At 40.9% G+C, this 17,279-nt stretch overlaps 1 protein-coding gene across 1 annotated transcript; it reads right to left on the reverse strand.

The window, feature by feature from the left end:
* Positions 1 to 3,125: 3,125 nt before the first annotated feature.
* LOC136679378 (sal-like protein 1) lies at positions 3,126 to 17,002 on the reverse strand. The gene is made up of 3 exons (XM_066657873.1): positions 16,808 to 17,002; positions 6,392 to 9,804; positions 3,126 to 4,790 (listed from the first exon to the last, which is right to left on the reverse strand). Exons 1-3 carry the CDS (start codon positions 16,878 to 16,880, stop codon positions 4,347 to 4,349), a joined length of 3,930 nt encoding a protein of 1,309 aa, XP_066513970.1. The 5' UTR covers positions 16,881 to 17,002; the 3' UTR covers positions 3,126 to 4,346.
* Positions 17,003 to 17,279: the final 277 nt, after the last annotated feature.

Here is a 17,279-nt window from a genome sequence, read left to right on the forward strand (position 1 = left end):
TTTTAATTAATTGATTAATGTAAAAAAATCTTATTTTTTAATTGTTAGCAATAGATACATTTATTATTAAAAACAAAGACAACAATAAGAGAAATAAGGCCTAATAAAATAATAATAATAATGTTTTCGTTATTATTATCGTTGTTATTTATTATTATTATTATTATTATTATTATTATTATTATTATTAATAAATGAAAATCATTGTTGACTTCAGTGATTTGAGACGCTCCGGCATCAGTCTGTGTTCCCTTTATTTACTTTTACAAATTCACTGAGTGACACGGAGCCAACATCTGAGTCCAGCGCGTTCACTGAGTCAACAAACAGCGGCCTGTCAGCTGAGCAGACCACTCCGTAATAAAACCCTCCGCGAGCCAGGGCTGTGCAGACCAATACGCGGATGTGCTCCAATTAGCGCTCGAGCTCTCACTAGAGCTCTCAGTAAGCATCCAGTGAGTGTCCAGAGAGTGTCAAGAATTCCACACGGCGTCTGAGACAGTTTGAACCTAATGAAGTTGTTGTAATTAGAATATGGGGTTTGTTATTTGAACACGTCTTTCTCATTAGAATATTTAGAGGACGAGAATTGGAACACATCCTCCAACTACCTGAATTCCAGCCCGTGTTTATCCCAGAAGGCAACACAAGTGCCTATGTGCTCTACTTAGAGCTGAATTCAATTGTTTTAATTAGGATACCTTAAGAATAAGCAACTCCTTTCTAATTAGAATAATGAACTAGCGCCAGGGTATTGGAACACACCCTGAAATCTAACGTTGCATTTATACAAGAGAGTATTATAAAAACACGGCGTTTACAGCAGTTTGAACATAATCCAGTATCTAATTAGAATATGAAGGTTTTATTTGGAACGGAGACTACCGAGCTAATTAGCATACCATATGGCGCAAGTGGATTAGAACGCATCCCTAAACTCCAGTCTAACATTGGTTCCAGGATTTAGGACTAACTGCTAAGTGTGTTAAGTAGCAAGTGCTCTACTTAGGACACCAAGTGCGCGTATCGGAACGCAGCCGGGGCTTTTACCTCGGGTCCAGATGTGAGCGCCAGAAAAGAGCAGAATCTGAAGTGAGGAGAGGGCGGGAAGGACGGAAAGAGACCCCCCTCTCGCTTTGCAAGGATCATTTAGCATCCAGATCTTGTAAATATTAGGGAATTTAGCCAGCTATAAACTGGGGGCTGAGCAGCGAGGATGCTGGGCTGGAATGAACAGATCCTGCGCTGCAAGGAAGTGCACTGATGTGTTAAATTGAACGCAGCCGCTTGAGGGCCGCGAGGAAAAGTATAAAAGGGGAAAATTTCACTTTGAGAAAACAGGAAGGAATCAAACATCCGCCATTCCGCGGCGGCCTTTTCCTTGTGACGTCAATTTCTCGTTTAGTTTAGTGTATATCACAGTACATTTTAAGTTTCAAATTGTTATGATATTTGGTTGTGAGAATTGAAATATTACATACATTTGTAACACTTTACACTACGTTCTTAATTTCCTGCAAACTCTAACGAATAAGGACATTAATTCAAATTCCACAACACAACATACATTATTTCACCAAAGAGGCATTCGGTGAATTAAAATGTAAATACTTTAGAACTATTACAAACGGCACATTTAACCATAATATGGATTATACTATGAGTCACTGAATCAGTAGGTTGATTTTTGGGGTGGTGATGTAGCTATTTATAAGTCATACTGACGTTGGGTCTGTGTTGGGGTGAACCAGGTCTCAGTTTCTGACTGATTTTATTATTTTACTGCATGACAGTAACGTTTTACCATTATTTTAGCTTTGCTTCCAGGAAGTAAAATTCACAGCTTTATTGAAGTGAAAAATGACGAGGGTAAACACGCCATAGCAAAATCAAAGGTGATTAACCTCACTGTATTAGTAAATGCTGGTGCTTAACTTTGGCATAGGCTTTTCAGGAATGTCACAAATGTAGGTTGACTTTTCTTTCTATTTTAGGTAATTAAATATAAACAAACATCAGCAACAAGATTATAATAAATCACACAATTATTCATATCACTTTTTATATAATCCAAATTATAAAAATGATGCAGTAAATCGCATAGATAAAAAACATCGCGTTTGAGTCTCGTATTTTCTCTAAGATACATACAAGATAACAAAACAAAAGGCTGTGCATTAGAAATCCAGCCAAGCGTGTCGTTTGAAAAGTGTACAAACTTTGGCCTGAAACGGCTCCTGCTCTTTCACTGCTAAAGACGCCAAAAGAGGAAGCATAACAACGTAACTAAAAAAAAAGTTTCTCTCTTCTCAGGGCTCTCTGATCAATCCATCCAAACAAACGCAGAAGGACAGCGACTCCCGAAAAATCGATTCTTTAATTAAAGATTCAGAGGTCTGCCAGAGGCGGAATGATGAACTCAAATCTTGACTTGTGCTGCGGAAGGGTTTTTAATGACCACGGGCTCTTCGACTAAATTACTTTTACGTCCAAACAGATCTGGTGGGAGCGTCCATTTTAATATGGAGGAAGATGTGGGGGAAATCGAGTACGTTTTGAGCAATCAACTAAAACTCCAGAACATATGAACCTTCATGGAAGGAAAGTCAGCTGAAGAATCGCTTATGTTATGAGTTTGGATGCCTCTACTGCTAACAAATATATGCTAATGTATGAATGCTTGTGTATGACTGAAATCAGTCTCCCAATGGTTAATTTTTAAGTCATAAACACTAAAAAATAATAAACACTCAGAAGCAGTTAATAATTATTTGTGCAAGCCTTAACACAAAAATAAAAAGGGTAATAAAAAATTGTTTCTTGCTCAATAGTGAACCCACATTCACACAGTTAAAAACAAACGTGTCAGATATTGACAGTTATTATCAATAACGTTTTATCATATTCCTCATATTCATATGATGATAATAGTTTATTTTTTAATGTGTAATACTGTCCGTTAATGATTTGTAAAGAAATTATGACCTAATAATTTGATAACTATTAAAAAAACAAACAAAAAACCTACATGAAGTCTTACTGTAAAGTGGTTCCTATTTTGGTTTGTACACGAAGGAAGAGAAAGAGCAACAAGTTGTTTCTTTTGGAAAACAGATGTATTTGATTATTAGAATAAAGAATTACAGTATTGTAGTTGTTAGTAGGTATTAAACTGTAGAGAAACTGGACCCTTAAAGATTTTTCCAACTTTCCAAGAAAGTGCATGTAACAGTCCAAACCTATATATATTTCTATTTATAAAAACAGTATGGTTTGTCCCCTGGCCGAGATGGACCTTGTCTTTTTTGAGCAACATATTTATATACATTTGTTGTGATGGAAATTGTTGTTCCACATTCGACAGTATATATACAAGCCTTTTGCATTTGATGTCAAACAAAAGATGCTAGAACGTAGCAGCAATGTGGAAACCCAGCTCATTATTTTTTTCTTAACTTGAAGAAGTACGTTTTTTTTTTTACACTACCAGATCTTTCAATTTACTCTTAAGATATACAGTCGTAAAACCTAGAGGTGGACCATCCTTGGAACCTTTTCATGTAACAAAGATGCTAGTTGAGGCTTAGTCTATAGCAACAAGAAATCAGGAGATCAAACTAAAGAAAGTAAGAAAGTGGAAAAACTCACAATACAATAAACATTCAGAAACAAAGATTAATTTCTAAAAAGGTAACAGCTGAGATGTAGCTTGCATTTGTCTTTTTTTACTTAAATAAGTGTCAATAGTAGAACTATCCTGTACTCTTCCTGTAGAAAGTCTGGTATTTCGCATAAAAGAGAGGGAGCGAGGGAGTGGGAGGGAGAGGGTTAATACACAGCTGGTAAACCATCTAGCACGGGTCAGTGTACATTATTTACAGCCTTTTTGTTTTTGCTTATTCAAGCTCTAATGCATCACAAACATCAACAGTTTTTTGTTATACATACTACAGATAGAAATAATTTAATACCAAGGATAAAAGTCATCTAGCCAGAAACGCTAAAAGTTCCAAAAGCACACTTTTACACAACCAATCACACAGCTCCATTCTGGCGGGAAAACAGAAAAAAAAGAAAACTAAGTAACTGTTAATGTTTCCACTTTTTTGTCTCTTTTTTAGAGCAAGGTTATAATCACTAATAAATAAGCTCCGTAAAACTTTTAACATGTTGTACATTGTACAAAAATGTAAGTCCTCTTCAAACTAAAGTCTCAATGGAAAGCACGAGCCGGGTTCTTTTTTTCCTGCGCTTGTTCTCTCTTTTTTGTGCATGTGGGAGTACACGTCTGCAAGTGTTTTTGTGTGTGTATCAGCATGTACCACAGAAGCGCCGCTGTTCGTCTCCTAGTTAGTAACAATCTCCTTGCTGTCCTCCATGAAGCGAGTGAAGCGGAAGTGAGTTCCGTTTTCCGTGTTGGCCATCTTCTCCAGGCCAGCTAGAGCTGCGTTGGGCTCTGAACTGTGCAGCTTGTCAATACTGCCGGTCAGCCCACTGATGGGAGAACTTCCCCCATTCCCCACACTTCCAGAAAGGGAGGGTGGCAAGCCTCCATTCTGGATCACAGATATCTCGTTGGTCTTCATGGCCAGGCCGTTGGAGAAGGCAGCCGCGTACTGGTTCCAGAAGCTAGTTGGGTCCCCGTTCCCTGCCCTTCCAGACAAGTCCTTCTGAAAGAGCTCGGGGAACTTAACCGGGTTTGTCCCGAGGAAGGCCATAGGGCCGTCAACAGAGAGCCTGCGTCCTCGCCGAGCCGGGGCACTGTTCCACATGTGAGTGCCCATGTGAACCTAGATACACAACCAGGGAGACCAGAGAGAGAACGAAAGAGAAGAGAGGTCAGTCATGTTTACCAATCTGGCCTCAAATCAGCATGACGCGCACAAGATGATGCAATGGAAAAATAAAGAATAGCACAACTAATTAGAATTAATAATGCCCCACTGAAGGCAACGTCTGAGGGCTAGACATTAGGATGAGAAAAATACGTTTTGCAAACAATTGTTCAGTGCCTTTCTCTTACAGCAGACAGACTTTCCCAGGACAAGCAACATCCAGGGAAGGCTGCAATATCCTCTGTCACTGATAACTATTAAAAACACTTCAAGTATTTGATGCAGTACAGTGGAATACATATATGTAGCTGTGATAAACTTTCTAAAGGAAATTACATATTGCCGCTCTCTAAAAAAACAAACAAACAAAAAAATAAATAAAATAAAATAAACAAACAAACAAAAACATGCATCTTCATTTTGATTTTACTACTTTGTACAGCTGTACAGCAGCTGTGTTCATGATTTCACGATGAATGGACAAATTGAAATGCAAAATTATGTAAAATTAAATATGAAACAAATTTTTACATAGACTTCCATTAGAATTTTTTTAGAATTTTTTTTTCTTTTATAAAGACATACATACATAAAGAGATACATGTTTTTCTTTGGACAGAGACCCTAAAAGATTTCATTTCAAAACCATTATGTTCTTAAATTTCTCATTGCATATTATATTAATCTGCATTTTACACAACATTTGAGACCATTTTCCTTCATTTTTCCACCTGTATTAATTGTTAAAAATGGCAAATCTTGTTAAAGAATACTCTCAAAATGGTTTGTGTTACAATTCAGACTTTTTTAATCAGACTAACTAAAATTTACCTTTGAAAGGTAAAAAAATAAAAAACATTTCAGCAGCCTAAAGTCTGTTCAAATACTTCAGATAAGCTGTAAAATCCCACTGCATACAAAAAGGATTTTCATGCTCTTTTCTCTACTACGCACAAAGGGTTCACTATAATTACTGATTTATTTGGAGGGGAAATTTGAATCTAGTTAGAGATTTACGTTGCTTCCTGAAAATTAAGCCTCCAGTGTGTCAGGTTTCCCCCAATTCCTTACAGGCGACTGGTGTGATCCCACATGTCCACATAAAACCCCCGCAGTTCCTGTGTATCTGTGAGTGGGGGCTCTTTTCTCTTTATGATCAAAGAGAAGCTCACGTTTTTCACAAGATAAACTCTGGAAAAATACTGAGCATGCTGCAGCTAAGGGTGGTTGCCGCTGGTAACTGTAGTTAAAGGCTGTTAAGCGGAGCATTCCTGGCTGTGCTCCATCAATCACACTCTCAGGTTTCTGCCCAATATTCATATTAATGGGGTGACTCAACCTTTCCACTTGTACACCTTTATTTCAGCACAGCTGAGGTGATCTCTCCCCTCCCTCTACATTATTGCATAATGCTAGTATCTAAGCAAATGCAAATTTTCAAACATAATTTTGCCTCTGAAGCATAGGAAATAACAGCAGACATGTTGTTTCTTATGAAATCTATGGACTAAAAGAATCTATCTCACTTCTTAGCTTTTAAATTTAGAGATGATTACCTTGAGATTTCCTTTGGTGGTGAAAGCACGCCCACAGATGGTGCAAGCAAAGGGCTTCTCCCCAGTGTGGGTCCTCTCGTGGATCTGCAGAGCACTGGAAGAAGAGAACATCTTTCCGCATGTGTTGCAGTAGTGCTGCTTGGGGGTCCGTCTCGGAGGAGCAGAAGATAGCACAGGAGATGTGGACGCAGAGGAAGTCACCAGGTTTGAGGGAAGATCTTTTCCGTCATGCTGCGGAGCATGGAGGAAGCCATTGATCTCAGACTTGATCATGGAGGATAAGGATCCAACAGAGAGTAGGGAAGGTGTAGGGCTTGATGCCAGGCTGGAGTTGGGCTCAAAGAGCTGGGAGGGCAGATCTCTCATCTGATGTGTCAGCATGTGCTGCTTAAGATTCCCCTTGGTGGAGAAGCCCCGGTTGCAAGCTGTGCAAATGAATGGTCGTTCTTTGGTATGGCTTCGGTAGTGGATGTCCAAGGCACTCTGACAGGCAAATGTCTTGCCACAGATATCACATGATGTGTTCTTGGAGGTGCCTCTTTCACGAAAGGGGAAAAGCATGCCCAGTGGGTCTTTAGAGGGATTCATTGAGGTTAGATCTAGTGCTCCTAGACTTGAGGAATGGCTCTGCATGAGGCTTGCACTTATTTGTTCCAGTGAGGATGCCCTAGGCTGACGCTCCTCCAGACCAGGGGATTTGCGTTGCTGGGGAACACCACTAGAGGGTGATGGAGCTTGCATGGAGGAGGTAGATTCAGAGACAGCTGGACTTCCTGCACTTTGGCTCTCAATATCACCTCCTAGAGATGACGAATCATAAGTGAAGCGATCTCCTTCCAGTGAGCCATTTTCTGTCACTTTACCTCTGTTACTTGGTGAATCTTCTAGAAGCCCCTGAGGTGCATTCTTATCCTGATGGTCGATACCTAACTGTTCCTGTGGTACAGGTGAAGAACAAAGACTATCTTGTGATGCGTCCATAGATTTAGGTGTGTCTGGAACACTGCTATCTGGACCATCATCCAACCCTTCCATGTTGTCATCTGAGAAGTTGTCAAATTCATCAAAGTTTCTCTCTTCAAATGAGCCTGCGTCAGAGCCCATAGATTCTGGGTAGCTTTCAGGTAGAGGGGTGTTGGGGATCTGGCCACCCATGTGCATACGAATGTGCTGCTGCAGCACCACAGCATTGGTGAACTTCTTCTGGCAAATAGGGCAAGAGTGCTGCACCCTCAGTGGTGGCATGGCGCGATGGACACTGTAGTGGGTCTTCAGGTTACCCTTAGTGGTAAAAGCACGGCCACAGATTTTGCATTTGAATGGCCGTTCCCCAGTATGGGTACGATAGTGCATTTTAAGTGCACTCTGGCAGCTGAGAACTCGATGGCAGATGACACACTCATTCGGATCGGTCACCTTTCTGTCTATGTTCTCTACCAATTGCTGTAATTTTGATGTTTCTGAGCCTTGCAGAGGATCTAGAAGGCCTCCAAATGGGAATTTAGCCTTAAATTGCTCTGACATCAGGGGCATCAAAGGATTGGTGGCCATGGGTGGACTGTTGGAGGTTGTGTACTCTGTCTTGCTCTCACCCATTGAGCTTGTGTTTATTGTGAACCTTGAGGATTGACTGCTTTCTTCAGTTTTCCCATTTGAGGTAGGCAAGGTTGCACCATCGCCTTCTTCCAAGACAGTATCACTGTTTTTTGTGGATAGTTCAACTGGACCTGAGTCACTCTTAGCAGAGTGTGAAGGGCTTGTTACAGCCACAGAATGATTCTCCTCCTTCTTGATGAATGGGGGCAGGCTTGGCATAGTTGGTGGGAGCAACATGCCCACTGACGAGCTCAGAGTAGATAAGACAGGTTTGCTGTCCAGCCAGCTAGTAACTGGCTTCTCTGGTGCCATCGACATGCCATAGGGAATGCCAGTGCTCGTTGGAATATTGTCCAAATGCTCGGGAACTGGGTATGGGTTCATCTGGATGTGAGGATACTTCTCTTTATGACGTTGGAAGTGAACTTTCAAGTTGCCTCGAGTTGAAAAGCGATTGCCACAAATGTTACATTTATACGGCCTCTCTCCTGTATGCGAGCGCAAGTGGATCTGCAAGGCACTGTCACTTCCAAACACCTTGGCACAAAATCTGCACTTATGCTTGAAGAACGCCTCCTCTGAGCTGCTCTTGGGCTCAAAAGAAGACACATTGGGGGGCTTGCCTTTTCTTTGCTGGGCTAATGCTGCCAGCGAGTTGAGATCCTCGACTGTGGTTCCGACGCTAGGAAGAGCACTGGAGAACATGGGGTTTCCCGATGGGGGCTGAGGTAGAAGTGAGTTTGCCACAGGATTTAACAGGCTTCCGATCCCAAAGGAAGGCGTAGATGACTTTGCTATTGATGGATGGCCAAGCTGAGGATGCAGACTTCCACTGTACCCAGGCCCCTTTTCCGATGCTTGACTATTGACCACAGCTGTCCCCAATGCTCCCAAACTTTGAGATGATTCTCCCATGCTGGAGTTGCTTTGAGGTAGCTGTGCTGCACTAGCCATCTGCTTCAGGCTGCTGATGTTAGCAGACTGGCTAGCTAGGCTTTGCGCTAGCCCTGCTGCAGCTGCTAACTGCTGGGAAAGGTGAGAGCTGAGGGTGGTAAGGGGGCTGGTAGATGAAGACAGAGTCCCAGGGGAGGAATTGGGTGGCACCTGTAGCTCAGGAGACTGGGATGCTAACAACAGGATCTGGTGACGAATCTGCTCTATCAGCTGCAACTGGTGAATCTGCTGCTGTTGCAGGGCTAGAAGCTGCTCCATGAGAGCAGGCACAGCAACCCTCTTGCCACCTGTTGATCTTGTCTCCTGAGAGAACTGGGCCACTGCCACTTTGGTGCTCTGGAGATTTTCAATGATAACATTGCTGTTCATCACAGAAAAGTTTCCCAGCTCTGTAAGATTGCCCAGCTGAGGTAGTGAGGCTGAGATAGCAGAGCTGCCCAGACTGGGTCCAGTGCTGCCCCTCTCAACATGGCCTCCTTCACTGCTGACATTGATGGGGCTGCTTCGCTCCATGTGTCCATTTCCATCGTCATGGGCGGCAGAGATCGCCGACACATCCACATCCATGGCTTCCTCTTTATCCAGTGAGTTATGGTCTAAAAGGTCAGCGCAGTCGACTTGATCTGCGTTATTAGTCGTGTCATTCACCTGCTCATCAGGATTATGGGGAGAGGAGTTTGGAGAGAAGGTTCCGGAAGGAGACGCAGGATTCTCATTCACAATCAGAACTAATTGATTCTTAGTGCAATTCTTCTGGTGTTGTTCAAGATCCGACAGTTCAAAGAACTCGGCACAGCATCTGCCACAGACATGGGCACCCGAGTCCTTGCAAGGGGGGTCGTCCAAGCCAGGCTCTGTGTCCCCTGAAAAGAAAAGAAAGAGAGGGGTGGGGGGAGACAAGGAGAGAGAGAGAACAAGGGGATTAGTGATTAGAAATGTTTTGCAGCTGAAGAAGCAGCTTTATCTGTTCAAAATCTTTTGTTGTTAATCTTCTGTTAATCAGTTTAACACTTATCCTCTTGATACATTAAAAAAACAACCATTTTTTAAAAAGAGGAACAATAAAAGCAAAACAGATTAGAAGAAAAAAGACTGCCTTGCAGCTGAGATATGTGAAACAGCAAAAGGAAAAAAAGCTGGATCAATAACACTTAAAATATTGCTGGAAAGTGATCTTTGAAGATGTGTATCTCAGTTCCCTCATCCCCACTACCTTAGGTAATCATTTTCTTCAGACAATCCATCAAAACATAAAGTACTATGAACTGAGGACAATGGGGCCTAATGAAATTTCATAGAGAGGCATTGATTTCCAATATTTCATACTCCTCAATGCCTACTTGTCTACCAGGCACAAATCAACCATTTGAAGGACTTATTAGACTTTCAATTTGCTGTCAACTTTGCTCATTTTCAACTAACTGTGGGCATCTTGGACAGGTTATCCCTGTCACTAAACTAATTTGTATCCAGTCAGCCTGCAATCAGGATCTGACAGGAGCAAGCAAGCCCTCGGCATTCCGATTGTCTCGCTTTTCTCTTCGCAGCCGCTACAGATGCTAACTTAGACTGGGCTGAGGGTGTACAGAAATGCGGTCTTCAAATCCTCGTTCACCAGCTTCTAATAAGGATGTTAAAAAATAATAATATGAGTGATATTTCAAGTTCTTTAGGATGGTGGTTTCTAACTGTGAATTGAGTATATGGGGTTAGCTTTGTGTAGCTAAAGATTACATCCTGTTTTTAATCCTGACCTCCAGTATGAAGCCAACAATCTAACAAACATGTTTAATTTTGGCAATACGCGTTGGAAAGAGGCATAAAGCATATCATCGTTTAAACTTTCCAAGAGAAAACACACTCTGACTGAGTTTAAATATTCAGTTGCAAATTAGCTTACTGGAATAACAAGAACAAATAAATATAAAAAGAACTGATATTTCAAAACACAAAAGTGAAAAAGGTTTTGTCCTTTTTTCTTGTAAATAAGGTGGTGAGAAATTTTTTTTCCCTCAACCCCCTCTGGGGCTTTTACTTCTGTCAAGACTTCCATCCTTCTCTCTGTCTCTCTCTGTCGCTCACTCTCTCTACCCCACCCACCCCTTTCTTTTTATCCTGCAAAAATCTTGCTGTTTAACATACAAGCTGATTTACAAATTGCAATTTTCTATGAATCCCCTTCATTGTGGGGCTTCGCCCTCTACATTTTCATCAGTGCAGGGATTCATTTGCAAATGAAACCCCTGCAGAAGTGTGTCCCGGCCCTTGCCGGGAGACAGGATGGCTCCCCATTGTTCCCCAGCATGGGAGCGTCGGAGCAGGGCCGAGGGGGCCGAGGGGCTGAGGGGGCCGAGGGCCTGGCCTGCTCATCACGGCTGTTTCTAGAACAGATCCTCTTTAATTCACGGATTATCCTCCCTCAGTGTTTCTCTGTGGTGGAACATCAGATAACGCTAAAGTTGCCATGACACTAAAGCTGTGCCTCACACCAGCACCCAGCTTGCCGGACGGGAAAAGTCAACTTTATGATGAAAAGTTTTTTTTTAATATTACAGCAGAAGAGCTTTTGGTGTGACTAATGAAGAAGGAAAAAAAAAAAAAAAGAAACCCTGCTTTAATTTAGTGGAGGGGGAGGGACGGAGATTATGTGGGAATTGGGAATGGTTTACGGTAAAGTCTTTAAGTTAATCTGTGTGCATTAGTTTATGGAAGTGCATGTCTTAACTGGAGTTTAAGCAACACAACACATGCATACGCAGGCTTTGGTTGGTAGTGTACAAATTACTGTGTTTCTAAACAAAGGGTGTTATTGCGTTACTCAAGTTTGGTTATTCCATAACAAGTTTCGCTTAAGGTGTAAAAATAAATACGAAAAGTGATAATTATAAATAAAGAACTAAAACACACACAAACACACATTATATATATATATATAAATATAAATAAAAGAATACACTACTAAGTAAAAAAAATTCTAAATTGCATTTAACATGAAGTAAATGCTAACTACTAACTGTTGATGGAACCTTATTTGAAATACTACATTTTATAACAAGGAATCTCCTAAATCCTCATTTGCTGTTGATAATTCACAAAAGCTTAGAAGTAACAATGCAGAAAAAAATCATTGTTGCAACATTCAGAAAAACTATAAGGCTTAAGTGTATCTCGATGCATAGCTTCATATATAATCACAATAGTTGGAGAAGCTTTACTTGGAATTCCTAAAAACTATGCACTGCAATTAAGAAACGGCCAACGTTTCCATTGTGAATAAACTTAAAGAGCTCAGACACCAGCAACATTCATGCTGCACCTAAGCGACAGCACTTGGGAGTGAAACTGTCGGAATTAAAGTGCAACAAAACATGTACACAAACTTGTACCAAAGGCTACGCCCTCTATACCAACTGGATCATTTAGAGCACAAGTGAATATGTCCCTGGAAAGACCTATGAACAAACAATAAGCGAGATCGGCTTGACGTACAGAGCGCATGCTGGCAGCAGAGGAGTACCGTGAGTTAAAGATTCTGATTTAAACGAAGGGATTAGTAGGTCAAGTTGAAAGCAAGCCATAGTTCACGAGAACCTACATAACTGGAACATTACATCCTCGATATGCCACCGAGGCTTTGGGCAAATTAAGAGAAAAGATGCAACAGAGAAATAGTGAAAGAGTCAAAGATTCTTTACAAAATTGATGCAGAAAGTGAAAATATGAGAAAGCAAATAAAAAAACATACTAACATACTCTAGTGCCTACGCTGATTTGCTCTGCTGCAAGCCTCGCGCCACTTCGAAGAGAGACTTTTTGTTGGTGCACTACCTCTTCATTTCTCTCTCCTTCCCTCCCTTCTTCCATCCCTCCCTCCTCTCTTTTGCAGCCTTTAGGAAACTTGTGAACACTAGATGGGGTTCCTGTAAAGCTCTTCTCTGCTGGTCAGTGTGGGTTCATGCTTGGCACTAAACTAGTCAGAAAACAAGGGTACTGTCTTGATTAATAATTTTAATATTTTTAATTAAATATATATGTTTGTACTTAAAATTAAAGTATATATATATGGGTGTGCTCTCTGAGGTACAAGATAATCCTTAAGGTCTTTGCTTTAATAAAATAAATAGATTGGAATTGTTTTTAACCGTTACCATTAAAAATTACAATTGCAGTGAAAATCTTAGAGTTACGTTCCCAAACTAAGATACTGCAACTGACAGTGCTACTCTAGCAACTGTGTTTATACACTGCACCTACTGTGTATTTCTGAATGAGACATGGGACTTACAAAGCCAACCAGGGTCCTCAAGGCTTTTTCCAAACTTCCACCACACAATCGAAAAGACAAAAAAGACAAGCGACAAAATCCCTGTTGATTGCAGGGGTCCAAACACTATTTGTTCTGCAGAAGGGGAGCTCCTTCTGAATCACTCTCTGGGTGGGGAGCATGTTTACTGGGGTGAAAGGGGAAAGCAGCCACACTGATACCCCCCACCTGCAAGCCCCCCAACAACCCCCACCTCCCAATAAAGCAGCAGTTCCTGCAAGGCTGGCTTTAAGCAGACCCTCTGGGGGTCAGTGACGCAGCACACTCGGACACGCAGTGACCTGATCTCTCTTCACCTCCCCACAGTGTGAGCCTGGCAAAGGTTAAAACAGCTTCACATCCCACCCCTGGAGACGGGACAACATTGACAAGAGACCTCTCCTTCCCCGCTTTACATTGCTACTACTGTGGCCTAATGGGACGAGCCAAGAAAGCCCCCCAGTTCTGTCCTGACAACAAGGGGGCTTAAATTTCCCCTCAAAAAAGTTAGCAAACCACCCACAGTTCTGAAAGAAGTTACTGAGCAATGAAAAACTGCATGCACACAAGGAGCCAAGAGGTTATGCATTTTTTTTTCTGTTGTTGCTGGGTTGTTTTGCATTTTTTGAAATATCCTGGTCAGCTGAAACTAAATGACAAACGTTGCCATTCACTCCTTTATTGAATTTGAAGGGAAAAATCCAGTTGGGAAAATTCAGCAATTTACGCTATTTTTCGGTCAATTTTTAAATTCTAGTAAAATCACATCAACTGGAACTAGGACGGTTCTTCCCACGCAAATACAGAACAGTTTAATTTAAGATTATGTATTTTTCTTTGACTAAGTTGTTTACTTAATTGGGCACAAAGACAAAGTGTTACATATCGAGCTGTGTACTTTTCCTTATAGACTGGGAATAATAATGTCAAGAAAACAACTCCGGTGTTAAAAAATATTTAAAAATAACAATCAAATGATGGAAATTCAGCCTAAATAAGTGTAACAAACAAATAAAAAACCTTCTTTTAAACTTTCACTCGATTAACTTTGAACCGTATTCTGTATAAACGAAGGTATCTCAGAAGCCAGCGAACCGTTTTAACGGCCAACAAAATCTTATCTTGACCATATGACGGACATTAAGATGACAGTAGTCAAAGGAGGGCTTTCAAGTCCTGCCTCAGATGAAATGCAGCATGCAGGCGAAACTTCTGTTCAGTAGCATTTGGAAGCAATATGTAAAATTGAATTAAAAAACGCCCAATTGTGTAGAAAATTGCTCGAGTTTCGATACTAAACCTAAATCCTTATCGCATCAAAGCCTCCTTTCAAAATCAGCAAGACGAAACCTGCCATCAAACGCTGAAAGCTGAGAGAGATGGAGCTATTCTGCGAGGGAACACTTTTAAGCCATAAATAGGCCACTTTATAGAAGAAATGTTAAAGCGCTTTAAACGCCTTTTATGGTTCAAATGAGCCTTATTCGGCCTTTGAAGTGAGAAGGTTTGAAAAACCCTGATAGAAAAGAAATATATGTTTAACTCTCAGCATCTTTACAAAGGTGAAGACTCACTTCAAAAACAAATCTCACGCTTAAACTGAAAACAAATGTAAAAATAAGAAACAAATACAAAGCCTTACGAAACGGTACGTGCACGTTTTTATTTAATGTGCATTACTGTCTGATTTGATCAGTGGATCACTGGACTACCTGTAGCCTTCAGTCCCAGTTAACAGGCTTTAAAGTATGTGCTTTACCTCTGTGCTTGATGCGCGCTTGAGCCGGTCAAAACGTCATTTAATTTCATTTTAAATTAAATATTACAAGCAGGATTATTTATTATTATTATTAGTATTATATTATTGCTCGGAATCACAAGATTTACAGTGAAGATCTGTACGTGTTTATTGTTATTTTATTTGTGTTTAAATTTGTCCGCATGTATTTATTTACAGACCAACTGTCAGATTAATATTTTTATGAACAATTGTCACGAAGGTCTACAATACGAAAAGACGATTAGTTGAGGCTGCAGATCAATATTTACCAACGAACAAAACAAATCACAATAATCTGAGTAAAACAGATCTAAGTGGAATTCGTGTAAAATGATACAACAAATGCAACATCCCGTTACATAGTTCAAGAACCTTTAAACTTATAGAGAATCCCTACAACTGAAGCTTTTTAAAATATTAAGCAAAAATAAACAAATATATAAATAAAATAAACAGCCTTTTTTTCAAATGTAAAAGTAAACAAATATATCCCGCCGTATAAACCGTTTGAAAGCCTTTGAAAAAAAAAAAAAAAAACTTTTAACGAAGGCCTGTTTTTTGTCCATGTTCTAACTGTAAGTGTTCCACTCATAACAGAGCGCATGACGCGAATACAAACTTCTGTAGGAAACTTAAAAGTGCATCGAGGCAAAAGGAATGAATATAATATTTCTATATAAAGCCTTAATAACATATATTATTTGTTGCTCCATATTTGGTTAACAGTGTGCATAAACAGTGTACAAATATTCGACCATGCAGACAAACGAGATTCAGTTATAACGCTCATTTAAAAAGTTTCCTTATTAACGTTCTTGACGTTATTTGTGTTACCGCAATTACAGGCTTTCTTGAATAAAAATGAGGAAGGAGACTACTAAGTCTACAACTCCCCTTCGCTAAACTTCCCTCCGTTTGCAATGTGCTTGAGAACATGTCCCTTGTTTAAACTGTGCAACAGATAGCCTACGTTTAGCGGTTTTCTTTTTTCTTTTTCTTTTTTTTTTAGCGCGATTTATATACGCTTACTTAGTCACGACTGCGATAGCCGATTGAAAAGCACAAAACTTGAAAACTTCAAAAACGAATGTAGTTCCTCGACTTCAGTGAGCCTGGCAGCGTGTCCTCTCATTTGAGTCCATTCTCCAAACTCTGCAGTGCTCTTGTCGCGATACCGCTAATTTACATACGCTCTCTAAGTTGCAGTTGAGGACGTTAAGAGAAAAGTCTACAGAACTCCGAAATCTCCGACTTTCAGAATGTCCGAATGTGTTCCTTAAGTTAGGTCTCTTCTTGAAACTCAACCCAGCGTTAAGTGTTAATGTTTTCTTACAGTTTGCGTTCTTAGAGTACGCTTAATGAAAAGTGGAACCAACCTTAAGACTTCCCTGCACTTGTAAAATATTTGAGAAGGTTTTGCTTAATGTGGATCCCTTCTATGAACACGGCGATGCGTTAACAGCTAGTATTCTGTCACTATTTGCTTTATTATGTAAAACTGACTATACCGATTAATAAACGATAAACGTCTCTCCAATTTCATTACGCGTAAGTTCGGTCCCTTATAGAAACTCCGCGTCAATAATTTTATTGTCCGTACGCTTTCTTATCTAAGTTTACCGCGCTAGATTTTTAAGTCTACAACCCCAAAACTTCCCTCCGCTTCAAATGTGACTGAACATGTTCCTTGAGCTGACTCCCTTCCCCTATCTCTTCAAACCAAAGCAAGCCCACTTGGACAGGACGGGGCTAAAGAAAGCCCCCGTAATAAAGCCCGACTCACCATTGTGCTCGACCGCAGGCAGCTGCGGCTCGGACTGGAAATGCTGCGGCTTCGCCTGCTTCCTTCGCGACATGCTGCGACAGGGGCGCGAGAGAACAAACGTGGCCGAAAGAAAGGTCCCGAAATCAGGGCGCGCGAGCCCATCCACCGCGCGCGTGTCCCGTTATGATTATCAATAATGCCTCGCGATTAATCATACGGGTTCTTTGAAAGGCGATTGGCACCTCGCCAGCCACCACCTCCTCCCCCTCCTCCTCCTCCTCCTCCTCTTCTTTTTCTTCCTCCTCCTCCTCCACTCTCTCTCTCTCCCCCTCTCTCTCTCTTTCTCTCTATTCAAATGAAGTCTCTTTAATCAATTAGCCGCTGATTTGCTGGGGTCTCCTGTCTCTCCGGCGCTCTCACCCAATGGGGCTGGATTTCCCAAACACCCTCACACTCGAGTCTTTATCGCTCTTTTAACCCTTCAAAGCGC

This window comes from Hoplias malabaricus, chromosome Y (genome assembly GCF_029633855.1).
Source record: "Hoplias malabaricus isolate fHopMal1 chromosome Y, fHopMal1.hap1, whole genome shotgun sequence".
In the NCBI taxonomy this organism is placed as follows: domain Eukaryota; kingdom Metazoa; phylum Chordata; class Actinopteri; order Characiformes; family Erythrinidae; genus Hoplias; species Hoplias malabaricus.